At 54.3% G+C, this 27,305-nt stretch overlaps 1 protein-coding gene across 1 annotated transcript; it reads right to left on the bottom strand.

The window, feature by feature from the left end:
* Positions 1–370: 370 nt before the first annotated feature.
* Positions 371–27,305, bottom strand: LOC102272267 (myosin-6). The gene is made up of 37 exons (XM_070377457.1): positions 27,163–27,305; positions 26,646–26,864; positions 25,310–25,453; positions 24,921–25,077; positions 24,797–24,824; positions 24,412–24,523; positions 24,066–24,158; positions 23,361–23,424; positions 22,993–23,091; positions 22,437–22,540; positions 22,215–22,353; positions 20,305–20,573; positions 19,897–20,067; positions 18,457–18,766; positions 17,468–17,538; positions 17,091–17,178; positions 16,883–17,000; positions 16,394–16,517; positions 15,977–16,113; positions 14,168–14,423; positions 13,779–14,021; positions 13,456–13,632; positions 12,781–12,926; positions 12,444–12,534; positions 9,571–9,960; positions 9,096–9,222; positions 8,886–9,004; positions 8,079–8,275; positions 7,031–7,554; positions 6,781–6,905; positions 4,915–5,223; positions 4,401–4,604; positions 3,271–3,396; positions 2,779–3,054; positions 1,575–1,670; positions 795–929; positions 371–446 (listed from the first exon to the last, which is right to left on the bottom strand). Exons 2-37 carry the CDS (start codon positions 26,844–26,846, stop codon positions 423–425), a joined length of 5,994 nt encoding a protein of 1,997 aa, XP_070233558.1. The 5' UTR covers positions 26,847–26,864; positions 27,163–27,305; the 3' UTR covers positions 371–422.

Genomic DNA, 27,305 nt, shown 5'->3' with positions numbered 1-27,305 from the left:
GGGGAAATCATTTTGGAGGGAACAAGACACTTTTAACCCCCGTGGCTTCAGAGGCGGGGTAGGTGGAGGAGGGCTTCAGTTTCAGCAGTGCAACTCCGTGTCTAGGCGTCTGGGGTCCGATTGCCCTCCTGTGTCTTTGTGCTCTTCATTTGTGAAATTCCTCCCTCTCGTCCCCAGTGGCTGGTTGATGAGCAGTATGGGGACTCAGGTGGGGCAGGCTGCTGCACCCCTCTGGTCCTCAGTTCCTCCTCTGGAGATGTGGGGTGTCTTGGTTCCTCCAGCTCTGACGCAGGGGCCAGGCTACCCACCCCCCAAGGAGTCCAGGACGGCTCCTGGCCAGCCGGCGGGAAGGACAGGGGCTCAGGCAAAGTCTGGTACTCATGTTTATTGGAGGTCAGCTGGAGTGAGGTTTGGAGGCAGGGTCACTCCTCGTCATGCATTTTTTGCTGAGAAAGAATAAAAGGTGTGAGGGAACAGGAAGGAAGGGTGTGGGGAGAAATCTCCAGGGCTTTCAGGGGCCTAAGGGAGATGCCCTTAGGGGGAGAGGCTCAGGCCTTGGGAATCTTGGGGTCCCCTTTAGAGGTCTTTGTGGTATAGGTGGGGTGGGACTGGACTTTCTAAGGAGGTTCCAGCCTGTACGGGGCTTGTCTGAGCAGGAGGGGGATGCCCAGATGTGGGGGGTGCGGGACCCTCAGGACTAACCACATACAGGATGCAGTGCCCACTCTGGGGGCCACTGATGTTGGGGCTGTGCTGCCATGGGGGTGAGTAGCAGGGCCTGGGGAGGGACCCACCTTGGCGCCGATGTCGCGGCTCTTGGCCCGCAGCTTGTTGACCTGGGACTCGGCGATGTCCGCCCGCTCCTCCGCCTCGTCCAGCTCATGCTGCACCTTGCGGAACTTGGACAGGTTGGTGTTGGCCTGTTCCTCCTGTGGGGGTTCAGGGGGATGGGAGGATGAGGTGAGGGGGTGCCCAGGCTCCTAATCCAGGGGCTCGCTGTCATCTATCACCCATGTTCCTGCAACAAAAGTGTCCTGCTTCTGGCTTGGCACCCTCCACAGACTTACCCAGTGCTCAGAATCCAGGCTACCCACTGCCCAAAAGGAATCCCATGCTGCCTGGTCCCCGCCCTCAGAATCCAGCTTGACCGCCCCTGTCCAACTGCTACCCTGACAGACGCTCCCCCACCCCTGGGGGGTCCTGCACACGTATGCTCATCAGCAACTCACGTCCGCACCTCTGTGCTCACCCAATGTCTTCCCCACCGTGCTGTACCTGCTCAGGCCCCTTTCCAGGCCCAGTTCCCCTGCCACCATCCAGCTTTCAGCACTGGCTGGCCCTGCAAGCTACATTGGCAGCTGCACTGCCTTCTCTTGGGCTCACTGGTACATGGATTATAAGTAGCTTGTGGGTAGGTCCTGGGTCGAATAAGCTTTGCTTTTGTTAACTCAGGAGTGCCTGCCACAGCTCTGAGTTTGAGAGTTAAAGTGAACAGCAATCCCTCCGTCCGGGTCCACTGGGGTGGACGCTTGTCGGCTCTGACACATAGGAAGTAGAGAAAACCATGAACTCACCGCCTCCTCAGCCTGGCGCTTATAGGCCTTGACCTTCAGCTGCAGCTTGTCCACCAGGTCCTGCAGCCTCAGCAGGTTCTTCCTGTCTTCCTCCGTCTGGGGGCAGATGGGTGGAGGAGGCCAGTTTGGGGGAAGGAGCAAGAGCAATCATCTTTCCCTCCCTCACGACCCCATTCTCTTCCCATGCCTCAGCCGCCCCTCCCTCCCATGGGCCAGGCCGAAGAGGTTGTGCACAAACTTCATCTCTGATGAGACTTATAGGCCAAAGGTCTCACAACAGGATCTAAAAAGCAAACAGGGCTGTGGCCCTGAGGTAAGAAACAGGAGAGGCTTGGAACCAAACGGGATTTCTTCATTTGATAATGTGGAGACATCAGGGCTGTTCCAGATCTAATCCGGAGCACCACAGATGCTCTCAGCAGTGGGTCTAGAGTGACCAGAGAGGACCCAGGAGGAAAGCAGAAAGAAGGGATTATCATAATCCATATCATTCTAATTATCACAACCCAGTATGTATTGTTCTGGGTCAGGTATTGAGCACCAGGATCAATGGTTCCTATGTCGCTTGATCACTCCTGATCACTGCTTCTGCTAGGATGCTATTTCTATTTACACCCACACAACACACCTGCAGTTCTCCATTTGTACCTCTTTCCCATGCCTCTCATATCCAGCTGTCAAAATGAACCAACACCTCTTTTTTTTTGTCCTTCCTGCCCAGGCATATTGGAAAGTAAGAACAAAAGCCCTGAGCTATGCAGATGGAAGGCTTAGAACATTCTGGAATCTTCTTTCTCTAAGGCCTTCTATCTGTTGTCCCAGAAGTTCCATGGAAGATCTGAGTCTTTTCCATCCCTGATTTTATCACTAAATGCCACACAACGCCCCTGCCTCTAAGGCTGGTGGAAAGATGCCTTGGACGGTTCTGAAGCCTTCATGGTAGCACTTCAGGTTATTAAACATCTGGGAAAATTCTGGTTCAGGAGCTTTCAAGAAGTAGAAGCAGATTCTCCCTTTGCTAAAAAAAAATTCATAGACTCAAGCCAACTTGTCTTCAGAGAATGTGAAAGAAAACTAATCCCAAGACAGCTTTTCAAGAGGCAGGTGGCAGGAGGGCTCTGCGTGGGGCCCATGTGGGTCAGGAGGTGGGGCAAGGGATACGTTTTCACGTCTACTTCTAAGGGCGTGGCCACAGCGCCCGCACCTGGTACGTGAGCTCCTTGATGCGCCGCTCGCTCTTCCTCATGCCCTTGACCGACTCCACGTTACGCTTCTGCTCGGCCTCCAGCTCGTTCTCCAGCTCCCGCACCCGGGCCTCCAGCTTCTGCAGCTGCTTCTTGCCGCCCTTGAGGGCGATCTGCTCCGCCTCGTCCAGCCGGTGCTGCAGGTCCTTGATGGTCTGCTCCATGTTCTTCTTCATGCGCTCCAGGTGTGCACTGGTGTCCTGCTCCTTCTTCAGCTCCTCCGCCATCATGGCGGCCTGCAAACGGGAGAGAGTGTAAAAGAACAGGGCCTGGGGCGGGGGGAGCCTCTTCTTTCCCATAAGAGTCACCTCTTTCTCATTCTGACATTTGGTCCTGGAGGCCCTCAAGCCCACAGAATGGCAGAGTCACTGTTGTTACAGCACAGTGCCCTGGCCTGGACCCAGAGCCCCTGTTTGAGTCTTTCAGGGAGGCAGGAAGGTGCAGTGACTCACATCCGTGATGGCCTTCTTGGCTTTCTCCTCGGCATTCCTGCACTCCTGAACTGCCTCTTCCACTTCTGATTGGAGATGAGTCAGATCTGACTCCATTTTCTTCTTCTGGTTGATAAGGCTGGTGTTCTAGATAAGGGTAAAGAAAACTGTTGGATGTATATACTTTTGTTACATGATTCTACACCTTTATCCAGAGAAAATTAGAACTAGTCATTTTTTTAAAAAGTCTTGCTTTTAGTATTTTCCTTGTTTTGTACCTGCTTTCTTTTTTTCCAATGAAAATATATGTACTGTAGACATTATGTAAAATGACTCAGCTCTGAAGACTTCAAGCAGGAAAGAGTCTGTAGTTCTACTCCTGAGCTCTTTAGTAACATGTCTACGTAGGGGAATGAAAGGAAATTCCAAGGAATCCCTCCCTGCAGGGAGTTCCAAGAAAAACAGGTACAACTGTTTTAAAAGGACTGTATCCTGGAAGAGATTGTAGTTATAGAAAGAATGTAATGAGGTAAGGAAGAGAGGATGACGTCAGTGGGTGATGTCATTCCCATATGTATTAGATTATGGAACGGAATTCCACAGGACAGTGCAATAAGATGGACATAAAAACTCATTGCTGAATATAGCTGAAAACAGTGTATATGGGATTGCAGAAAAATGGTGCTCTGCGGAGAATCTGACTTGCAAATATATGTGTGTGTTAGTCGCTCAGTCGTCCAACTCTTTGTGACCCCATGGACTGTAGCCTTAAAGGCTACTCTGTTCATTAATTGTCCAGGCAAGAATACTGGAGTGGATAGCTATTTCCTTCTCCAAGGGATCTTCCCGACCCAGGGATGGAACCTCGGTCTCCCACATTGCAGTCAGATTCTTTACCGTCTGAGCCACAAGGGAAGCTGTCTTTAAACTCCAAAAGTCCCATTAATAGAGCAAATTGAGGCTGGCTTTTACGTTTAGACCCCTTTCTCAAGGTAGTAGTTCTGCAGCCATGACTGACAGATGTAAGTTGGTCCAAGAGATGAAATAATGTATGATCCTGGCTGGACATACGCTTTCTCTGGGCATCTAGTTCAGAACATTGCCAGACATCCTATCTCTGGCCTTCAGCGGGTTTCCCCTAGCTTCCTCACCTGCGAGTGCAGCAGCTGCACCCGCTCGCTGGTCTCGATCAGCTCCTGCTCCGCCAGCTTCCGGGACCGCTCTGTCTGCTCCACCACGGCCCGCAGCTCCTCCAGCTCGGCCTGCAGCAGGTTGTTACGCCGCTCCACAATGGCGATGTTCTCCTTCAGGTCGTCGTTGGCACGGACCGCGTCGTCCAGCTGGATCTGGGTGTCCTGCCAGGGATGGGGTGATGTGGGAAGGCCCCTATCAGGGCCTCCATTTGGGATCTGATACACCCTTCCCTATAGTCACAAAGCTCGTGTTAACCTCAGGAGACACGTTCAGGTCTCCAGGCCCACAGGCGGGATTGGTCCAAAACATGCTCCAGGGCCTGATCAGTTCTCCTCCTTCAAGCCTCCAAATCCAGGAGGTTGGTGCTCCCCATGCTCTCGTATTTGTTAGCCCAGGACCCTTTCCTCCGGCCTTCACCATTCCTGTGAGCAACCTGACTTATTCCTCTCTGAGAGCCCTCACTTCTTTTACCTTCAGATGGGCTTGGGCAACTTTCAGGTGCTTCTGGGCCTCTGAGGCTATCCTGTTAGCCTGGCTGAGCTGGATTTCCATCTCGTTGAGGTCGCCCTCCATCTTCTTCTTCACCCGCAGGGCCTCGTTGCGGCTGCGCGTCTCCGCGTCCAGGGAGGTCTGCAGCGAGTCCACCACCCGCAGGTGGTTGCGCTTGGCCTGCTCCATCTCCTCATCCTTCTCTACCAGCTTCCGCTCAATCTCTGCCTTGATCTGGTTGAACTCCAGCTGGGCCCGGAGGATCTTGCCCTCTTCATGCTCCAGGGAGGCCTGGAGGGGAGAGGGACCAAAGTAGGCAGTCAGGGCATAGGGCACGTCAGGGAGGGAGGCCGAGAGGGTTCAAGGTGTCAGCTGGAGACAGCGAGGCAGGACCTGCATCCCAGGCCATGTGGGTGCTGTGGGGGAGGACATGCTGGATACCCTGGGGTTCCTTCATCAAGGAAATGTTTTGACCTCACAATTGCCAAGATGCTCCAACATTAATATTGCATGATCCTGACCCATCTAAAATATCATAGAAAAAGGAAGGATTTCTACAACTACAAATTCAAATGTTTCTCTTTGTTTCCCAAGTCCCTCACCCTATAGTGAAAAAAGTCAGAAGCCCCAAATCTCAGGGCTATCCCTGTGCTGTGCTATACTGTCACTGTCGTGTTTGACTCTCTGATCCCATGGACCTTAGCCTACCAGGCTCCTCTGTCCATGGGGATTCTCCAGGCAAGAGTACTGGAGTGGGTTGCCATGCCCGCCTTCAGGGGATCTTTCCAACCCAGGGATTGAACCCAGATCTCCCGCATTGCAGGCAGATTCTTTATCTGAGCCACCAGGGAAGTCCCAGGTTCTTAAAAATGAACAGTAAACAATGGCTAATATATATTGAATTTTTAAGTGCGTTACCTCGTTTAATAATAGTCATGCGTAAAAGATCCAACTAGTCAATCCTAAAGGAAATCAGTCCTGAATATTCATTGGAAGGACTGATGCTGAAGCGGAAACTCCAATACTTTGGCCACCTGATGTGAAGAACTGACTCATTTGAAAAGACCCTGATGCTGGGAGGGATTGGGGGCAGGAGAAGGGGACAACAGGGAATGAGATGGTTGGATGGCATCACCGACTCAATGGACGTGAATTTGAGTAAGCTCTGGGAATTGGTGATGGACAGGGAAGCCTGGCATGCTGCAGTCCATGGGATCGCAAAGAGTTGGACACGACTGAGTGACTGAACTAAAAATCTTATGAGAGTATGAAAGTGTTAGTCACTCAGTCTTGTCCAACTTTTTGTGGCCCTATGAACTGTAGCCCACCAGTCTCCTCTGTCCATGAAAATTTCCAGGCCAGAATACTGGAGTGGGTAGCCATTCCCTTCTCCAGGGGGATCTTCCTAACTCGGGGATTGAGGTACGTACAATTAATGCCATTTTACAGATGAGAAAACTGAGGTACAGAGAGGTTAAGGAACTTGCCCAATGACACAGTGGAGGTCCTCAAGCCAAGTTTCAAACTCAGATCTGTTTGACTCTGGAGCTGACACTCCCACCCCGTGTGAGGAGTTGTTATGATGGCCAGGTTTCAACTTTATAAACCCAGTGGGAAAGAAAAATCCATGATCATGCTGTGGCATTTTCCTCTGTGCAGACTCTGGCTTTGGAGGTAGTAGTGGGTACTGGGTATATGACTTCGGACTAAGAAAATGATCTCATAGAGTTTGTCTTCGGTCAGCATCACCCCCAGGTGAGGGAGAGTAGGGGGTCAGAGACAGGAGGGTGATGGTAGGTGGGTAGGAGAGGGTCAGAGGCAGGGGTCCAGGCAGAGCCAGGCCCTCACCTCGGCCTCCTCCAGGGCCGACTGCAGCTCCAGCTTTTCCACCTCCAGCTGCTTGCGGACCTTCTCCAGCTCGTGCATATTCTTCCCTCCTTCTCCCAGCTGCTCAGTCAGGTCGGAGATCTCCTCTGTGGGAGGGGTGGGCGGCTCAGTCGGGGGCTGCCTGCTCCAGGGCGGGAAGGCCTCGAGGAGCTGCGGGGCGGTGCCACGTACGGACCCTCCCTGCCCCGCCCCTCCCGGCCCGAGCCCGCACCCTGCAGATTCTTGTTCTCGCGCTTGAAGGTCTCCAGATGCTCCAGGGACTCCTCGTAGGCGTTCTTGAGCTTGAAGAGCTCGGTGCTGAGGGAGCGCGCCTCCTTCTGCGAGGACTCCAGCTCCGACTGCGACTCCTCGTACTTTTGCTTCCACTCGGCCAGGATCTGCGGGGACCCAACGGACGGAAGAGGCTCAAGGGGCAGCCCCGGCCCCACCTCCGGGACCCAGGTGCCCCTCCTAGGCCCAGCCTCCCCTAGCCTCAGCCTCCTGCGGGGATGTTCCTGACTCCCGCCTGCCGGCCTGCTCTGTCGCCTGGCTGTGGCCCGCAGCCCGGGCCCACCTTGTCGGTTCCTCTGCTTCTTGTCCAGGGCGGCGGCGGCCGCGTTGGAGCGCTCCACGTCCACCATCAGGTCCTCGATCTCGTTCTGCAGGCGGTGCTTGGTCTTCTCCAGCGAGGAGCACTTGGCGTTGACGGCCTCGACGGCTTCCTCGGCGTCCTGCAGCCGCTGGGCCAGCTTCTTCCTGCCCAGGGTGGTTGGGTGTGTGTGTGTGACTCTACCTGGAAACGGTGGTGCCTTGGGACCACCCCTCCCAGAACTGCCAGATGAGAAGAACCAGGCCCCTCCCCACAGCTCCTTGGGATGCTCTGGAAGTCCACCTTCCAGGGAGCCAAGGCTGCGTGTGAACTGATTCTCCTCCCTACCCGCGGTGGCCTCTGGGTGGCAGTCTCCACCCCTCCCCACCCAGGCTGATCGGCGGTAGCTCCTCTGACCAACAAGCTTTTTGCTCGTCTTATACGTGAGCATCAGGTATAACCCGGGCCAAAAGCTCGCCCGTCACAGGAAGTGAGTTGGGGCCAGCCAGGGGTCACTCAAGAGTGCAGGATCCAGGCTCCCTCCCAAGCACCTCTGTTGCCCACCACATTTCTCCCCACTTCCTGTCTGCCTTTTTAAATCTGCCTCCCACGCCCACTCTGCCTGTCTCCACCAAGGTCCTCTTGCTCCTTCCTCTCTTAGAATTGGGGTGGGGCGCTGCCAGGGACTCACTTGGCCTCCTCCAGCTCCTCGGTCCTCTGGATGGCGTCCGTCTCGTACTTGGTCCTCCACTGGGCCACCTCTGAGTTGGCCTTGGACAGGACGCGCTGTAGCTCGGCCTTGGCCTCAGTCTCCTCCTCGTACTGCTCCCGCAACAGGTCACAGTCATGCCGGGCTGACTGCAGTGCGTGAGCCAGGGCATTCTTCGCCTGGGAGGGGCGGAACCAGCAAGTGGGCTCAGCTTCTGGGAAGGTGGGAGGGAAGACCCTCTCCCCATTTTTCGGATCTTTTCGTATCTATGACCTTGAATCAAATCCCAGCCTCCTTCAGGGTGAGAGGGCTGGTGTTGTGGAATCTCAACATCATGAGGTACCTTCCCAGTTTGCCCACCTCGTCCCACATAAGAAAGGAGGGGGACTTCCCAGGTGGTCCAGTGGCTAAGACTCTGTGCTTTCCGTGCAGGGGGCCTGGGTTTGACCCCTGGTCTGGAAACTAGATCTACATGCCATAGCTAAGAGTTCACATGCCACAGCTAAAGATTCCACGTGCAAAAAAAAAAAAAAAAAAAGATTCCCTATGCCGCAAGTAAAGATGCCTCAACTAAGACCTGGTGCAGCCAAATAAATAAGTTTTTTTTTTTTTAAGGGACGGAGTGATGTTTGAATGTGGCTTAGCTGAAGAGTAGAAGAACCTGGCCTGAAAGTCTTTCTATTTCGGAGGCCTATCTGTAGTCTCCAGCCTCACTCCAGCCTCCATTCCTGAGGTTGGTTGCCCAGGGTGGCTCTCAGTCCTGTCCACTGCCCACACGGCTGGCCTCACCTTGCCCTCCTCTTCCAGCTGCCTCTTGAGGTCCTCCAGCTGCTGGGTGTAGGACAGCTTCCCTCGGGTCAGCTGGGAGATCAGTGCCTCCTTTTCCTCCAGCTGCCGGGACAGCTCACCTGCAGGTGGGAAGGAGGGTTTGTGGGCTAGGGAGGGGGGCAACTGATGCTCTGCCCCGGGGCAGGCACAGGCCTGGTGAGGGGCACCCACCGTTCTCGGTCTGCAGCTTGGCTCGCTGGGTGGAAAAGTCATTGAGGGAGCGCTGGGCCTCTTCTAGCTTCGCCCGGTACTCATTGGCCTGGTCCTCCAGTGTCCGGGACATCTTCTCCAGGTTGGCCTTCAGACGGTATGGGACACGGGAGAGGTGAATGTGGGAGGGGTTGGGTGGATTGGAGGAAAGGTGGGCCAAGGTGGGGGAGGACACAGAGGTGGGGGGATAGGGGAGGCGACGGGCAGGGCTAGAGGGCCACAATCTGAAGAGGGTGCATGAATTAAAGAAGGGAGAGGTGGTGAGGAGATGGAGACGCAGAGGGAGGGCAAGGTGGGTGCAAGGGTGAGACGGAGAGAGACCAGAGGGTGGTGAAGGGAGTGAGAATACGAGCGATGGCAGAGAGACGAAGTGGAGGGAAGGTACCCTGCGAGGCGGTGAGGGAGGAGAGGGTGAGGAGAGGAGAGCCAGGCCCACCTTGGCCTTGATGATCTGCTCCATGTTGGACGTGACGTCGTCCAGCTCCAGCTTGAACTCGCTCTTCTCCTTCTCCAGCTTCTGCTTCACGCGCTGCAGGTTGTCGATCTGCTCGCCCAGCTCAGCCACGCTGTCGGCGTGCTTCTTGCGCAGGGCAGCTGCCGTGGCCTCGTGCTGCAGCGTGGCCTCCTCTAGGTCCCGCCTCATCTTCTGGAACTCAGCCTCGCGCTTCTTGTTCATCTCGATCTGCACGGACGTGGCCCCGCCGGCCTCCTCCAGCCGCTCGCTGATCTCCTCCAGCTCCCGGGACAGGTCTGAGCGCAGCTTCTCCACCTTGGCCCGGGCGGTGCGCTCAGCCTCCAGCTCCTCCTCCAGCTCCTCTATGCGTGCCTAGGCAGGACACGGGGGGCTCAGACCCAGCACCTAGGCCCCTCCATTGGAGCCCCCTCCCAGGGCTCTAGAAGGCTGTTGGCCAAGATGCCCAGGTCCTGCGGGAGCAGTGGTTCCCACCAGGGGACATTCTGTGCCCCAGAGGACAGTTGAAAAGGTCTGGAAACATTTTTGATTGTCATGACTTGGAGAGGAGGTGTTGCTACTGGCATTTAGTGGGCAAGGCCGGGGAGGCTGCTAAACATCTGATAACGCACAGACTACCAATAAGAATTTGGGTGAAGCCATACTTTTAAGGCATTTCCTGGAGGGGCATCTCAGACCCAATCTGAGCATCTCTCGCCCTGAATCCTGAGAATCTGTGTTCAGAGAGGGATCTTGAGATCCCCTGAGATCCTGAATCTCAGGAATTCCACAGATTCACTAGACTCTGCTAATGATAAGACAGGAAAGCTGGTGATTGTGTTTTACAAATATTTACAACAAAATGCCTCAATTAAAAATTTTTATAATCTTCTGAGTTAACTACCAAGTTCTAATCAGCCTATTCCTCGAGCTCTGGAGCTTACTGTATTTACGCCCATGGCTGGATTCCAGCTTGATTGTTCCCTTCCAGGCCAGGAGGGTGCTAGCAGGATGCCCTCTTTTGTATCATGTTCCCACCTCATTTTTTTTGGCCTTAGCCTTGGCCCATCTACCTTTTGATCTATTGTCTGACTAGCCAGGAGCAAAAAGGAGGTTTGAAAGTGAAAGTGAAGTTGCTCAGTCGTGTCCGACTCTTTGCGACCCCATGGATTGTAGCCTATCAGGCTCTTCAGTTCATGGAATTTTCCAGGAAAGAGTACTGGAGTGGGTTGCCATTTCCTTCTCCACGGAATCTTCCCGACCCAAGGATCGAACCCAGGTCTCCCGCATTGTGAGCAGACACTTTACCGTCTGAGCCACTAGGGAAGTCCAAAAGAGGGAGGATTGGTGGGGTCCTTTCATCTGTGGTTATGGGGGCTCCTGGGAGCAGGAGAGACAGGACCACCATACCTCTGCTCCCAGGATGGGGCAAGAGCTTGGACAGGAAGAAGAAGGAGCCACAGTGCATTGCCAAGATCGGATGAGGATAATACACTGTTGTTCTGGGTCCAAGAGGCTGCCCAAACCTAGGGTAGAAGAACCTGGGGATGCTCTGGCTAAAACCCAGAAGGGGCATCCAAGAAGATGGGAAGTAAGAGCATCACTGAAGGCAGGCCAGCCCCTGAGCAGCCCCCAGAGGAGAGGAGTGGAACTGTGTTCACGTGTCACTTGCGGCCTGGACCCTCAGCCTGAATGCGGAGGGGATATTGGCCCTCTCCACCAGCTGTGATCTCTTCAGGAAATGAGGGGGTCAATAGCTGAGTCCCCTTGGCCTAGGAGTCACTGTGTCCAGATGTGGTCATGCAACTTTGAAATGAGGAAGAGAGTACCTGCCTCCCTTGCCTCCAGGGTTCTTCTGACAAACACAGGACTAAAAGCACATTAAAATTCAGGGTGCGTGAAAGGCAAGGGAGACTTTGGCTGTTAATTCAGTCTCCTCCTGCAGAGGGATGAGAAAGCCATGGGCAGACAAAAGAACATCTTCTTGCAAGGGGCTGGCTGACTTCTGTAACCTGAGCTATACTAAAATCACATGTATACATAGCCTCCTGGTTGACAAAGTGGGTTCCTATACAGTATCTCTTCCGGTCCTCTGCAAGGCAGGGGTCATTAGTCCCATTTTACAGATGAGAGGAGAATCTGAGGTGCAGGAGGAGAAGTGACTTGCTCAAGGTCTCAGGAGTTGACTCAAGTGCTCTGTGGGGATTCAGCCCCCGTTAGTGGCAAGGCAAGTACCTGGGAAGAATAAGAACAGAGCTCCCCATGAGAAGGGGCTCCATGAAGGCTTTTCTCACCCCCATGAGGGGAAAGAAGCACCGAAGGAAGGGTTAGAAGAGAACCAAGCCCTACCAATGGTCCCAGGGCAGAAAGGCCACTGGGCTTCCCTGGTGGCTCAGATGGTAAAGAATCTGCCTGCAATGCAGGAGACCTGGTTTCAATCCCTGGATTGGGAAGATCCCCTGGAGGAGGGCATGGCAACCCACTCCAGTATTCTTGCCGGGAGAATCCCCATGGACAGAGGAGCCTGGCGGGCTACAGTCCATGGGGCCACAAAGAGTTGGACATGACTGAGCGACTAAGCACGAGAAAACCCATTAGGCAGAGTATAGCTCAGCAAGAGAAGCTGTTTTAGTTAAGTGTGATCCCCACCCACCTCCCCAGATAGCCCAGATGAAATAAGACATTATTGGTCTAATGGGGGAAGGCTGATGTTCCCAGGTGCCTGGAAGTCAGGGCTCATGGGGCCTCTGGGTAGCTCAGAGTTCTAGATACTGTCTAGAACCCTAAGCAGCTCCTGCAGTCCCAGCTGTCTCACCGCCATTGAGCTCCCCGGTGGCCGCACCCCAGAAGAACCTCACCTGGTTTTCCTTAAGTTTCTTCTGCAGCTGAAGGGCCAGTGCCTGCTCATCCTCAATCTTACTGTTCAGCTGATTAATGTCAAACTCCTTCCTGGAGAAGAAGGAGGGGACAGGAAGTTTTCTTTTCTCTGCCCTCATCCTCTCCTCCTGCCTCTGCATGCAAGGACCACTCCTCTCCCTCTGGCCCCCAAGAGTGAAGGCAGGGGAAGGGCTGTGGTTGACCTGCTTGCTCCCGCTGTGCCCTGGGCAGCCTTGGCCAGAGGCTGTGCAGCACCCTGAGCTCTAACCCTCAGGCAAGACACCCCCAGGGCCCCTCCCGGCCTCCGTACGCTCCTACTTCTTGAGCTTTTCTTCCAGCTGCAGTTTGTCATTGTCTAGGTCCATGATGCTCTCCTGGGTCAGCTTCAGGTCACCCTCCAGCTTCCGCTTAGCTCGCTCCAGGTCCATGCGTACCTTCTTCTCCTGTTCCAGGGATCCCTCCAGCTGGTGGAGAAAGTAAAAATGAACAAGGTGTAGAAAACCTGAGGTCCACAATACATCCCCTCTGCTCCCTTCTAAACCCAAAGTCCGGTGGGACTGGAAGTCAAGCCAGCAGAATCATCCCGGCAGACATGAAGGACTCAGAGACCCAGCCTAGTGAAGAACTGTAGAAGGAAAGGGGCTTTCACAGGTGGCTCAGTGGTGTAGAATTCGCTTGCAATGCAGGAGCTGCAGGTTCAATCCCTGGGTCAGGAAGATCCCCTGGAGGAGGGCACGGCAACCCACTCCAGTATTCTTGCCTGGAGAATCTCATGGACAGAGGAGCCTAGTGGGCTACTGTCCATAGGGTCACAAAGAGTCAGACACAACTGAAGTGACTTAGCATGGACAGCAAGAAAAGCACCCCGGGTGGGATGGAAATTAGTTTTAGGGATGGAAATTAGTTTTAGGGATTGCAAACCCCTTGCCATTGGCGTTGCCTGCAAAATCCTGACCTGAGAGAGACAAAGGAAGCATGGTTGTTCCTACTCACATCATCCACCTGCTGCTCCAACTTGACTTTAGACTTGGTCAGGGTGTTGACCTTGTCCTCCTCAGCCTGAAGGTCATCCAGGGCCTGCTGGTGGGCCTCTTGCAGAGCTTTCTTCTCCTTGGTCAGCTTGGCAATGATCTCATCCAGCCCAGCCATCTCCTCTGTCAGGTTCTTCACCTGTTGACCAAGAACCCCATCCCCTCTAGGGTCAGACATCACCAACCTGGAGACATCTATGGAGACCTCCAAAGCCAAGGGCCAGGACCACACTCAGGTCCGAGGATCCTGAGACTTGGTCTGGATTCAAAGGGAGCTGCCCTCACCTTGTTCTCTGTTGCGTGCTTCTCCTTCTCCACCTTGGCCAGTGTCAGCTCCAGGTCATCAATGTCCTTCTTGAGCTCAGAGCACTCATCTTCCAGCTTGCGCTTCTTGGCAGTGAGCTCAGCGTTCATCTCCTCCTCGTCCTCCAACCTCTCAGTCATCTCCTTCACCTTTGCCTCCAGCTGGATCTTGTTCTTGATCAGCTGGTCACAGCGCTCTTCCGCATCATTCAGGTTGTCTTGTTCCTGAGAGAAGAGGACAGACAGGAGAGCTGGTGATGAAAGAGAGGAGAGATCCAGAGTCTTAAAGAGAGCTGAAGCTTGGAGACTCATAGTCCCTGATGACGAGATGGGTTAGGATCCAGGGGAGGGGGAAAGAGAGATGGTCTTACCGCCTGCACTTGGAGCTGCAGGTCGTTCTTCTCCTGCAGCAGGGACACCATCTTCTCCTCCAGCTCCTTGCGCCGAGCCTCCGACTTCTCCAGTGTCTCTTTGATGCGCCCAAACTCCTCCTTCATGTTGGCCATCTCCTTCTCAGTCTCTGCACTCTTCAGCAGTGGTTTGATCTTGAAATAGAGCTTCATCCAGGGCCAGTTCTTGACCCCCATGAAGGCCCGAATATTCCACTGGATTACCAGCAGGGCATCCCTGGCAAAGGAGCATGGAGGCAGGGAGCCGCACTGTGAAGGAGCACTTTCAGTCATAGGGCCAGCTGTACTGGGATCCCAGCACATCTGAACAAGTGTGTGGGCACCTGAGGGCAGGAACCTGCTCTGGCAGGCTTGATAGGCAACCCCACCCCAACATTACCACACTGAACGTGGAGTTGTCAATAAATGTTTATTAATTGATCAATTCAACAAAAGGGCAGTTTATATCTTCCTTTCTGGGGCAGTAGTAGCTATGGAAGCGACCAATTATAGCACCTCTACTGTGTTCAGTGTTTCTAATCTCCTAAGAACCTCAAATATGTTAAGAATATGGTATTTTCCATTTAAGAATATATATAATGTATGTGTAAGTTATGAAGAATGAAGCAAAATGATTTATCTATGAAGTCATCACCCAGACAAGAAGTAGAGCATTGCCTTCATTGATTCTACTAGTAGACTACACTCCATCCCCTTTCCCGTCCTTTCACCAAAAGTAGTCACTACCTTGAATCTTGTGTTTCTCATTTCTTAACTCTTTCAAAAATATTTAAACCATATGTGTATGTATTTTTAAACAATGTGTGTGTGTGCTCAGTCACTTCCAACTCTTTGCGACCCCATGGATTGTAGCTTGCCAGGCTCCTCTGTCCATGGAATTTTCCAGGTAAGAATACTGAAGTGGGTTTCCATTTCCTCCTATGAGGTATCTTCCCAACCCAGGGAACTTCCCTGGGTTGGTGGGTCTCCTGTGCACCTCCTGCATTGCAGGAGGATGCTATTTTAAAATTATTACTGAGTTTTATAAAAATTGCATCACACTATACGTATCCTTCTGTGACTTGCTTCTGTTAACCCAGCAGTATGATTTTAAGGCTCAAATTTGTACCATGTAGTTATAGTCCCCTCCTTTTCATTACTTGATAATATTCCCCAAATAAGTATGCTACTGTTTACCCGTTCTCCTGCAGATGAAAATTCAAATTGTTTCCAGATCTTTGCCATTTTGACCAATGCTGCTATAAAGATTCATTTTTGTCTTATGTTGTGAACACATGCAGGTATTTCTTTGTGGGAATGCACTCAGGAGTGGAAAGCTATGTAACTGTTCAGCTTTCAAAGAAAATGATAAATTGTTTTCCAAAGAGATTGCACACATTTCCCTGGTGGCTCAGACAGTAAAGATTCTGCCTGCAATGTGAGAGACCCCAGTTTGATCCCTGGATCCAGAAGATTGCCTGGAGAAGAAAATGGCAACCCACTCCAGTATTCTTGCCTGGAAAATCCTATGGATGGAGGAGCCTGGCAGGCTACAGTCTAGTGTTTTAAAATGGTATCTCACTGGAGTTTTAATTTTCATTTCCTACAGGGAATTTTCTTTTTTTAAAAAGAACTCAAAATGAGACCCAGACTGGTCAAGTCACTTGTCCAGACCAGCTAGTAAGTGATGGAGCCAGGATTGAACTTAGGTCTTTCGGCCCACACCTCTGGGCTCTGCTTGTCTACCTCTTACATTTCTGAGAGTGTGTCTCCCTTTCCCTTCAGCCTCACCTGCGCTCCAGGATCTTCTTGAACTCAATGCGCATGAGCTGACCCCGGGCTTGGGCCTGGATGCGGGTGATGATGCGGCTCAGCCTCTCGTCCCGCATCTCCTCCAGCAGTCCCAGCAGCCCCGCCTTGAAGAACACCTGGGGGCAAGGGGTACAGCCAAGGGGGCCACAGCCTCAGAGAAGGGTAGCCAAGGTGGAGGGAGAGTGTGGGAGACCCTGGCTGAGCTTCCCAGGGCCCCATCACCTGCATACCCTAGACCTGGGAGTGAAATGTGAAAAACAAGACAGAAAAGAAGCTGGGTCCCAACTCTTGGTTGACACGGGAAGCCAGGAGTCAGGGTCTGCCTTCCGAACTCAGCTGTTCCACTCAGTGTGGCTGGGTATCCTACACCTCCACCCTAAGGGCCTCCAGACTCACCTTGGTGTGGCCGAACTTGTACTGGTTGTGGTCAATGTCCAGGGAGCCCAGCAGCTTCTCTGTCCCTTTCCTGCTATCAATGAACTGACCCTCGGGGATGGCCGCTGGGTTCAGGATGCGATACCTGGAAGGAGGTGCCTGGAGTTACCCACGTTCTGCACTGATTTGCTCTGCCCACAGAATCAAGGGGCTTCCCTGGTGGCTCAGACAGTAAAGAATCTGCCTGGAATGCTGGGGACCTGGGTTCGATCCCTGGGTCGGGAAGATCCCCTAGAGAAGGGAATGGCTACCCGTTCCAGTATTCTTGCCTGAAGAATTCCGCGGACAGAGGAGACTGGCAGGCTACAGTCCGTGGGGTTACAAAGAATCAGACACAACTGAACGACTAACACTTTGTCACAGAATCTGAGACCAGCTGCAGACTCCTCTCCCCACAAGGCTGCCCAGGGTTTCTCTGTTCCCTGAGCCCTGTGGCACCCCAGTACCCACCTCTGCCTGAAGTCCCCGTAGAGGATGCGGTTGGGGAAGCCCTTCCTGCAGATGCGGATGCCCTCCAGCACGCCGTTGCAGCGCAGCTGGTGCATGACCAGGGGGTTGTCCATCACGCCTGCAGCAGGAAGGGAGAGGCAGGGGGTCAGCCTCAGGACAAGTGGATGCCAAATGCCCTCTCCAGACTAGAGCCTTGTGCGTCGCTCACCGGGAGCCTTCCGTTCATTGGGGATGATGCAGCGCACAAAGTGAGGATGAGTGGTCCTCAGGTTGGTCATCAGCTTGTTCAGATTCTCCTGGAGGCAGATGAGAAGTGGAGGTCAGGAGCCACAGTGACCATCCCTTTAGTCCTGACCCCGGGCCCTAGACAACCTGTCACCAGAGCCCTCTAAGGGATTGGGAGGTGATATATAACTTATGATGTGAATTCAGGCTTGTGTAGAATTTACATGCCAAAAACAACGACATAACTCTAGCTTCTTTTCTCCCCAGACTCAGAGCATCAGGTTAAGGGTGGTGCAGACAAAATGCTCTGGGCTGGGTCTGCCCACCACAGGTCTGTTGGTATCTCTGGGCCCTTCTTACCCGGTGGAGGGCTGACACTGTCTGAAATGATGAACCCTTTTTCTTGCCTCCTTTGCCTTTACTGCTGTCCCCTAGTAACAAGAGAAGGAATGATGAACCAGGGCTTGAAATCAGAGACCCTTTGAGCAGGGGCAGGGCTCTGCTGCTCACTAGCTGTGTGACTTTGGACAATTTATCTCCAAGTCTCCGTTTTCCCACGAGGAGGAGAGTCATTCCCTTTAAATGGTATAGAGAGGATTAGAAAAGATCAAAGTTTCATGCTGCCTCTCCACTGTTTGGCACACAGTAGGTCTTGAAATAACATTAGTGCTTTCTCCTCCCTCTCTCTTCTAACCTCCCACACCATGCTTACATTTTTCCACTTTCTTCTTGTATTTTACCCTCCTCATTTCAATCCACACCCTTTCTCTTCCTTCTCTGAAGGGGAGGCTCATCTGTTCTACCGTACATTCACTGAAGCTCTACACATTCACTGCGGCCTCCTGCAGAGGATGGTTCTATGCCAGGCCTGCTGCAGTGATGCGGGTGCCTTTGGTACCGATCTTCAGTTGCTCTGAGTCTTGAAGAGGCGCAGAACACGTATACCAACATCCATAACCCAGAGGGGAAAATCACACTCCCACAGAAACGGCACAGATGGGCTGCTGTGGGCTCTCTTGATGTCCCCCTCTTATGGCTCCCTCCTGCCTTTATTTTTTAATTTAAAAAAGTATATATATATATATATATAAAATTTGGTTGTGCCAGTCTTAGTTGCGGCATGTGGGCTCTTTAGCCGCAGCACGTGAACTCTTAGTTGAGGCATGCGGTACCTAGTTTCCTGACCAGGGATCGAACTCCCAACCCCGCCACTGGGAGCATGAAGTCTTAGTCACTGGACCACCAGGGAAGTCTCCCTCCTGCCTTTGGAATCACGTGCTTTGAAGCAGTGGGCCCCTGGCCCCTTGCACCTCCAGAACTGCTCTGGCAGTGGAGGGCTGCCCTCTTACCGACATCAGCGGAGGCATACGAGGAAAAGAGCGTGGCCATGAGCTTGAGGGAAGACTTCTGGTACAAGCCCACCACTGTCTCGTTGAGCGGGTCTTTGTTCTTCTCCAGCCAGCCTATGATGTTGTAGTCCACCGTGCCGGCGTAGTGGATCAGGGAGAAGTGAGCTTCCGGCTTCCCCTTGATGTTGCGTGGCTTCTGGAAGTTGTTGGACTTGCCCAGGTGGTTGTCGTACAGCTTGGCCTTGAAGGTCATGTCGGTGGCCTTGGGGAACATGCACTCCTCCTCCAGGATGGACATGATGCCCATGGGCTGAGGGGGGAGAGGAGAGCGTTACTGGACGCATCCCCAGGCTTGCAGAATCCCACACCCCGATTGAGGAGAAATTGCAGCTGTGTATCTGGCAAGCCATAGAGAGCCCGTGCTGCCACCTCATGTCCTGGTACAGGAAGCCAACATTCCTGACGTTAACCTAAATCTGAGTACGTTCAGATCTGGCCTAGGGAACCTCTTCCTGCCCCAGTGGCCCCAAAGAAGAGCCCTGTACTCCCAGTCCCTACCCCCAGGGCTCACAGCACAGCCCCTTCTTCCTGGATGTCCCTGCCCCAGAGCGGGATGAGGACAGGACAGAAGGGATGGGAGGCGCCAGACTGCAGGGCAGGGCAGGCCAGACCTGTGCCTGTATGTCAGGGAACGGTGTTCCAAGGAATGGTTAGAGGGATTCAGGTTCTGCACGATGTCCTGCACTTCAGAAAGTGTAGCAGTTTTTGACTTTTCCTGGGACAGGGATCCTACTGAGAATTTGGTGAACCCCAAGATTTCCTCCCCAGAATTTGTGTACACACATACTTGTGTATGCACCACCCCCCACCAGTCCACACATATTTTTCCATACAATCTCAGGGGAATCCGAGGCCTCCAGAAGATCACTAGGCAAAGCTTGTGGGGGGAGGCCCCTATTTCTGACTGGTCGTGGCTGGGCTGGGGGACCATCAGTTGCTGTGGGCTCTGCCTCCCTCCGCAAAGGCTCACTGAAAGCAAGTCAGGACAAGGAGTGTCCTCTGAGGAAGCTCCATAGACAAGAGGGCCTGAAGACAGGCTTATCCTCAGCCAACTGGAAGAGTATAGGAAGCCAATGTGTCTAGTTTCAGCCTAGGTCCTTTCCACGAATGATGCTTCTCATGGGGCGTCAGAGGGGCTAGGAGTCTCCTCCTTCACTGCATCTCTCTCTTCAGGTCCACCATATGGGACAAAGTCCTGGGTGCTGGGAGAGAAGGAAAGGCTGGACCTGTGTATGCCCACAGTGTCACAGTGAGGGGAAGCAGGGCCTGGAGGGAGGCTGGGGGATCTGGGGACTAGTTTCCTGGGTGTAGAGGGATAGGGCTGCCACTTCGTCTGGGATGGCAGGTGCAGGGACCTGGGTGGAGGGGCCGAGGCAGCACCTTCTCGATGAGGTCGATGCAGGCCTGCAGGTCCATGCCGAAGTCGATGAACTCCCACTCGATGCCCTCCTTCTTGTACTCCTCCTGCTCCAGCACGAACATGTGGTGGTTGAAGAACTGCTGCAGCTTCTCGTTGGTGAAGTTGATGCAGAGCTGCTCGAAGCTGTTGAACTGCAGGGTGGGGACGGGGAGGAGTGGATCAGGCAGGCAGGGGTCTGTGGCCTGAGGGGTCGGCCCAGGGCTGCGTCCAGCCAGGCAACAGGGAGGGAGCACCCCCTGAAGACACATGGCTGTCTCCACCCCTGGGGAGCCTTCCCCGGGGCTGGCCTGTAGTTGGCTTGGCCAGCGGTGGCTGCCTGTGTGAACCAGTGAGTTCCCGTTCTCCCGGGCCTGGGGCTCCCCACTCACATCAAAGATCTCGAAGCCGGCGATGTCCAGGACGCCTATGAAGTACTGGCGAGGCTGCCTGGTCTCCAGAGTGGCGTTGATCCGCGTCACCATCCAGTTGAACATCTTCTCGTACACCGCCTTGCCCAGCGCCCCGATGGAGTAGTACACCTGCTGGACATTCTGCCCCTTGGTGACGTACTCGTTGCCCACCTTCACCCGAGGGTGGCACAGCCCCTTGAGCAGGTCGGCTGAGTTCAGCCCCATGAGGTAGGCGGACTTGTCAGCATCTGGTGGAGAAAGAAAGGGATAAACAAGCACTTTCCATAGACTGTCCTTCACTGCTCAGGGCCACTAGGTCCTAACCCTCTCATTAAACAGCTGCAAACTGAGGCCTGAAGGGCACAGGGCTTGCCATGGTGACACAGCCATTGTGTGCCTGAGGCCCCTCCGTCACCCCAGACTTCCCACCACCCTGCCTGCTCACCTCCATCTTTACATCTCCTGCATGTCTCTGGACCCGGCCCAGTGCCAGCACAGCTGTAGCCGTGTCCCCTGCCCTCATGCATCCTCTCCTCTCTCAGGGCAGGGACTGTGGCTGATGATGTCCTCTGCTCCTTGCTGTCTTTGTCCCCAGTCCCAGGATCTAGCCCAGGACTGGGCATGCTCTACAGTGAATCTATGTGTCCATCAAATTGACTCGCTGGGAAATCAGGGTTCCTAACAGTGTGTGGGTCAGCCCACCAACCCTCAGCTCTCCAAATGTGCTATCCAGCATACGAACTCTATTTGTGTGTGTGTGTGCATGCTCAGTTGTGTCTGACTCTTTGCAACCCTATGGACTGTAGCCCACCAGGCTCCTCTGTCCATGGGAGTTTTCAGGCAAGAATACTGGAGTGGGTTGCCATTCCTCCTCCAGGGGATCTTCCCAACCAAGGGATCGAAGCTGCAGCTCCTGTGTCTCCTGCACTGGCAGGTGGATTCTTTACCACTGAACCACCTGGAAAGCCCCATGATCTCTATTTAGAGGAGACTTGCTTGGTTTAATTTTGAGAGTTTTTATGATAACTGGTGACATGCTATTGTGAAACTCAGGTTTGGCACTTGATCTAGATAGATACAGAGAAGGGATCCTTGAAGGTAGGTCAAGAGGAATATTCTCAGGCATTTCTCCAGCCCTGTTTACACCTTCACATCTACTTCTCAAGGGATTCTCGAATCAGCCTCAGAGGGAGCTGGGAAGGGCTACTGCTCCATTCCACTGAGGCGGAAGCTGAGACCCAGTGATGTGGGTGATGTGCCAATGCCCAGAGCTGTGTCCTGACCCCTGGCCTCCTGTCTCCCAGCAGAATATGGCAGGGAGCCTGTGGGGAGCTCTCCTGAGGGCGGCACTCTCACATACACACTGCCTTAGTGACGGGGATACTCAGAACTCCGGTCCGTGCTTTCCTGGGCCTGGCGGAGTCTTGGGCACAGGAGGAAATCTCTCCATTTCACTTCTGCTCGGTGCAGCTGGGGTTGAGAAACTAGCGGGACTGTGAGGTGCCTCCTGTCTTCCCACTTCTCCCATGTCTCTGCCCTCGCCCACCCATAAGCCTCAGGTCCTCTGGGATCCAGCCTGTTTGGGATGGAGGGTGGTGTCTGGCTAGGTTATAATAGAACAGAAAGCCTCGAGTCTAGATCAGGTGGGGAGAGCCCACCATGGGAAAAGGCACCACCTTCCGACCACCTGCTTCTGCTTTGGGTTTCCTCCCACTTTCTATATTGTGGTCCTAACATTGCTGCTGTGAATGCTGCTCCTTAAGAATCACTGAAAGGCACCCCGTTTGGACATGGCATGGAGGAGACTCTGCCCCCAGAGTGCTGTCCCTGCACGAGAGGCGGACACGCTGCCCCCCAGGCCTTCTCAGCCTGCCCTCCTGTCCTCGAACCTTCCGTGCCGTCCGGCTCCGCCTGTTCCTCCCGCTGCTTCTGCTTGAACTTCATGTTTCCGTAGTGCATGATGGCGCCTGTCAGCTTGTAGACACCGGCTTTCTCCTCAGGAGTGAAGCCCAGCACATCGAAGGCGTTCTGGGGCAGGGCGAGAGACAGAGTGGGTGATGGGGCGGGTGGCCCAGGAGCCCCCGGAGCCCTCCCACTGCCTCCTCACTCACATCTGTGGCCATGAGCTCCTCAGAGTCGTCGATGGAGGGCACGGACACCTCCCCCTGAGACACGAAGGCGTAGTCGTAGGGGTTGTTGGTGACCAGCAGCATGTCTGTCCAGGCGAGGGGCAGGGCCAGGGACAAGGGGACAGGAGTGGGGCGCAGTGGGGGAAGGGGTGGGGAGAAGGGAGGAGCGGGAGCAGGTAGAGAGGAGGACAGTCAGCAAAGGCCAAGGGAAGGATCCAGAAGAAAAGGAAAAGTGGGTGATGGGGACATGGGGAGAGAGGATGGTGGGGGGTGACAGGTGGAAGAGGGGGAGACAAACGCAGAGGAGAAGGAGAAAAGAAGTAAAGGGGAGGAGAAAGAAGACAAGGAAGGGTGTGAATAGGAGGCAAGAGTTGACACAGGTGGGTCCAAGGTGGAGGAAGAGAAAGGTACCGGGCAGATGGAGGGAGGGGACAGGTGAGCAGGGGGGCGGGGCGGGTGAGGAGGAGGAGGGGTCCGCCCTGCACTGCTGGGCTTGCGGGGGGTGCCAGGGGCAGCAGGGACCTCTGACGGGGCTCACCCAACAGCTCTGGCTTCTTGTTGGACAGGATCTGGTAGAAGATGTGGTAGTTCCTCTCAGCCTTCAGCTGGAAGATCACCCGGGACTTCTCCAGGAGATCTGGAGTAGGAGAGGCGAGGGGAGGGCAGGTGGGAAGGAAGAGAACCAATCAGCGAAAGGGTGGAGGTCAGGGGAGAAAGGCTGTCATGACAAGTGGAGAGAGACAGGGGAAGACTGGGTTTAAAGAGAAAAGAATGATAAAGCCGGGAGACTATCTAAAGTCAGAGACAGGAGATGGAGGGGAAATGTCGACAGAAGATGGCACCCAGCGAGGAGTGAAGGCAGAGGTGAAGGACTCGAGGAGGGGGCCAGGCTCCCTGCATACTCACAGGTCTCTATGTCTGCAGAAGCCAGCTTTCCAGTGGCTCCAAAGTGGATCCTGATGAATTTTCCCTGGGGGTAGATGGGACAAAGAGTGAGGGAGGGGGCTAGAAGAGACAGATGGAAATCCTGGACCTCAGTGCAATCCAGAATGCCCTGGATGGTTTTGGAAATGTAAATGATTTCCCTGGAGCCCCAGTTTAGTACCATAAACAAAATAGAATGCATCCTGTTTGTGCCTCTGATATGCTCTCACATCATCCTCCCAATAACCAGCAAGGTAGAGACTACTACCTCGGTCTCACAGATGAAGGACCTGGGGCTCAGAGAGGGTTGGGAACTTGCTAGACAGATGGAAGGCTGGGGAATTGGCTCAAAAGCCCTGCTGTCCTCCTTCCAGCTCTTCCACTTACAGCGTGGAAGAGCTTTGGGAACAGTCATAAAAAAAATATAGAATGTGACCCAAGTCAGCCCGATGACTTGGTTCTGCAACGAACAGCTCTGGTGGCTCTGGGTCTCTTTTCTTGAGTTCTCAGAACTCAGGGGCCAGGTTGAGTAGGGAGGGTTTGAGTGTGCATGTGTGTTACTTGATATCCCAAAACCAAATGCAGGATGGTCAGCCACGTGTGGAGACTGTTGGCAAAACTGCACCTCCACCCCCTTTTTTCATCAATGCTGCATGAAGCCTGTGGGCAGTGGTCAGGTGCACTCACGAAGCGGGAGGAGTTGTCATTCCTGACGGTCTTGGCGTTGCCGAAGGCCTCCAGGGCGGGGTTGGCCTGGATGATCTGGTCCTCCAGGGTGCCCTGCAGAGGGGGCAGAGCGTGGGGCTTCACCTCCAGGTGGTGCTGGGGAGGGTGGGGGTGGAGTGGGATGGACTGCTGGTGGTCTGCAGCTCGAGAGGGCCATATTCAGACCTCAGAGCATGTCTCCTGCCGGGAAGGTCTCGGGCACTGGGCTCAGGGATGCTGTCTGCACTGTTCCCCAGGGCAGGGCTAGGGGTCATCTGGTCAGCCTGCCCCCTAACCCCCTCTGTTGAGCCTGCAGCCCACCTCGTACCTTGTTTGCATTGACATTGTCCTTCTTGCCACGGTCACCTATGGCTGCGATGCTGGCAAAGTACTGGATGACACGTTTTGTGTTCACAGTCTTCCCTGCCCCGGATTCTCCACTGGAGGCAACAGGGACCCATCAGAACCCAGATTCCCAGTTTTCCATTTGAAGCTCAGCACTGCACCCTCTTCCCTCAGAGTACCAGCCATCGAATCTCCTCCCCCAGGGCCTAGCTCCTTGCAGAATCTGCCCATCACCGTAGGTCACTCTGGCTCTCCTCAGAGAGCCCAGCTCCTGGCAACCACAGCCTTCAACCATCTCTAGCACCCCAGGAATCAGCCTCGGCCTCCCCCACACCAGGCCCCTCTGTGGATGGGTGCTGCTCACTCACGTGATGAGGATGGACTGGTTTTCCCGATCTGGAAGAGAAAAGAGGAGAGGCAGAGGGGTCAGGGCTCAGGGCCTCAGTCTATGGTGTCGGGCTGAGGGGCCACATGTCAGGGCCGCCAGCCCACCTGTCAGCATGTACTGGTAGGCGTTGTCGGAGATGGAAAAGATGTGGGGAGGAGCCTCGCTCCTCTTCTTGCCCCGGTAGGCGGCCACCACCTCGGCATTGTACACGGGCAGCCACTTGTAGGGGTTGACGGTGACGCAGAAGAGGCCTGAGTAGGTCTGAAACAAGAGACAGGGCAGTCACGAGAAGTTGGAGGGGACAGCCTGGGATGGGCGTGGTGCTAGGCAGAGGCGTCCCTGGTTATGCCAGCTGGCTCCTGTCTTCCTGCAGCTAACCAGGGATTGGGAGGGAGCAGAGGGAGAGTTCCAGTCCCCTCCCCTTGAGAAAGTTGCCCTGGCCGACTTTGGACCCCGTGCAGAAGACTCCCCGCCGTGTGTAGGGCGCACTCACATAGATCATCCAGGCTGCGTATCGCTCTTTGAGGTTGAAAAGCACAGCAGGCTCGTGCAGGAAGGTCAGCATGGCCATGTCCTCGATCTTGTCGAACTTGGGCGGGTTCTGCTGCAACACCTCGTCCTCCTTCACGGTCACCGTCTGTGGAGGCGAGGGGCAGTAGGACAGACATTTCTTCCAGGACCCTCTCTAGACTTGCCCACTTACCTCCTCCCAGAACACAGGCTGTGACCTGGCCTTGTTCCCCTGGCTCTTTTCTCATAGTGCCTGGGCCCTACCCCATAGCTTCCTATGACGCCAGATAATTTACCTTCCTGCTCTCTGTCCCTTCTTATGGATTGCCCTAGAGTCCCTGTGTCTTGCCAGTTCCCCAGACTCTGCCCATGAGCATCACCTTTCAGTCCCTCCCTGAGGGTCTGGGGGCAGAAGCTCTCTGATCTTACCCTGACTCTTGGGGGCATGCTTGAGGGCATCAATTGCTAAGGGCAAACCTTGCTGCTGCTGGAGAAACATCTCACCCATCTACTCTACACTCTTCACTGGTCACTGTCAAATGGTTTGACTGCCACTGGCCAGTTTGTCATGCCCTTGCATCATGAGATCCTGTGAGTAGGTATTCCAGCATTTTTTTACAGTGGAGCAAATGATCAATGATTTGTCAGTATATGGTGGCTGCTAGTGGCAGAGTTGGGGTCATAGTTAAAGTCCCCAGTGGTTGTGGCCTGTTACTGCACACCTCAAGGGGACGAGACAGTCAGCCAGTATAGACAGTCGGACTCGTAGACAGTCAGTCTACCGGGTACACGGTTCAGAGCCACTGCTGTTGACTGGTGGCAGTTCTCACGGCTGGCATGAGGGACCAGGGGCTGTGGGCTTCTGAGTGCTAGTCGTCAGCCCTGGACTGAGCATTCTGCTCAAGAGTTCCTGCTTTGTGCTCATCTGTAAATTTGCTCTTGGTATGGTTGGGGTGCACTGGGAAGAGTTGGTCCGTGGAGAAAACTAAGGCACAGAGTGGAGGGATGCAGGTTTGAGAAGGGAGCTTCATTTGATGCGGTCTGTGCCCTCTTTAGCTACATAACCCATCTGGGGAGGAAACCAGCTGAGGTTCCCTGCCTGCAGCATCCTCCCTGGCAAGGGGTGGGCATCCCTGGGGTGGCCTTGTTACACTTGCTCAGATCCAACAAGAATGGTCAGTTCTCACTCAGATGCTGGGCTACTTGAGGGGAGATCGTCCTGAGCCCCCGCTGGCTTTGGCTCTTTTCCAGAGCCCCTCAGCTGCCACTGCACGTGGCTCCACCCCTGCACCCACCACCCTGTGCTGTGTCCCACGCACCTTGCCAGTCTCTGTCTCGGCAGTGATCTTGCCTCCCTCCCGCGACAGGATCTTGGCCTTGACAAACTCCTCCTTGTCATCTGGCACGAAGCACTCGGTGCGGATGTCGAAAGGCCGTGTCTGGGCCTCCAGTCGCTCCCTCTCTGACTTGCGGAGGTACTGGGCTGCCGCCCCAAAATCAGCCATCTGGGCATCGGTCATCTTGTCGTTCCTCTGCGGCTGAGACAGGAGGGCCCGGGCCTCAGTGGTGGCCTTGCCCTCTGCAGTCCCCATTCCCTGCCCCATCTCCTCACCACCTGGGTCCTGTCACTCCCACCTCCCCAGCTGAGAAGCACCTGGCCTGCCTCCAGCCCTCTCTCGTCCTCTGATATGAGGCTGAAGGGAAATCTGTGAGGGGTTTGCATGGGGTGGAACGGACTGGAGATTGCTAAGGCAAGGTGCTGAGCCACTCAGAGGAGAGACAGGGTCCCCTGGTCCAGCAACCTGGCTTCCAGGAGAAAATTGGGGTGATTCTCACCTGGTGACCTCTTCACAGAGAATCCTGAAGACCCTGGACCATGAGCCACAGAGGTACAGCCGGGCAGAGAGAAGAAGAGACAAGGAGAATGAAGAACAAGGGAGGCAGCCCATGGGGAGAAGTAACCTGCGAGTCTCAAGCCA

Source organism: Bos mutus, chromosome 10 (assembly GCF_027580195.1).
Source record: "Bos mutus isolate GX-2022 chromosome 10, NWIPB_WYAK_1.1, whole genome shotgun sequence".
In the NCBI taxonomy this organism is placed as follows: Eukaryota; Metazoa; Chordata; class Mammalia; order Artiodactyla; family Bovidae; genus Bos; species Bos mutus.
Note: the sequence above shows the minus strand (reverse complement) of the source record. Positions and strands in the feature narration are given on the sequence as shown.

What these genes read in the sequence shown, in the direction of transcription:
- LOC102272267 (XM_070377457.1), bottom strand. Translation starts at nt 26,846, where the DNA reads ATGACCGATGCCCAGATGGCTGATTTTGGGGCGGCAGCCCAGTACCTC. An exon ending in AACCAGTCCATCCTCATCAC is followed by an intron (nt 24,524 to 24,796) that starts GTGAGTGAGCAG and finishes TGTTGCCTCCAG; the next exon opens with TGGAGAATCCGGGGCAGGGA. An exon ending in ACAATGTCAATGCAAACAAG is followed by an intron (nt 24,159 to 24,411) that starts GTACGAGGTGGG and finishes CCCCCTCTGCAG; the next exon opens with GGCACCCTGGAGGACCAGAT.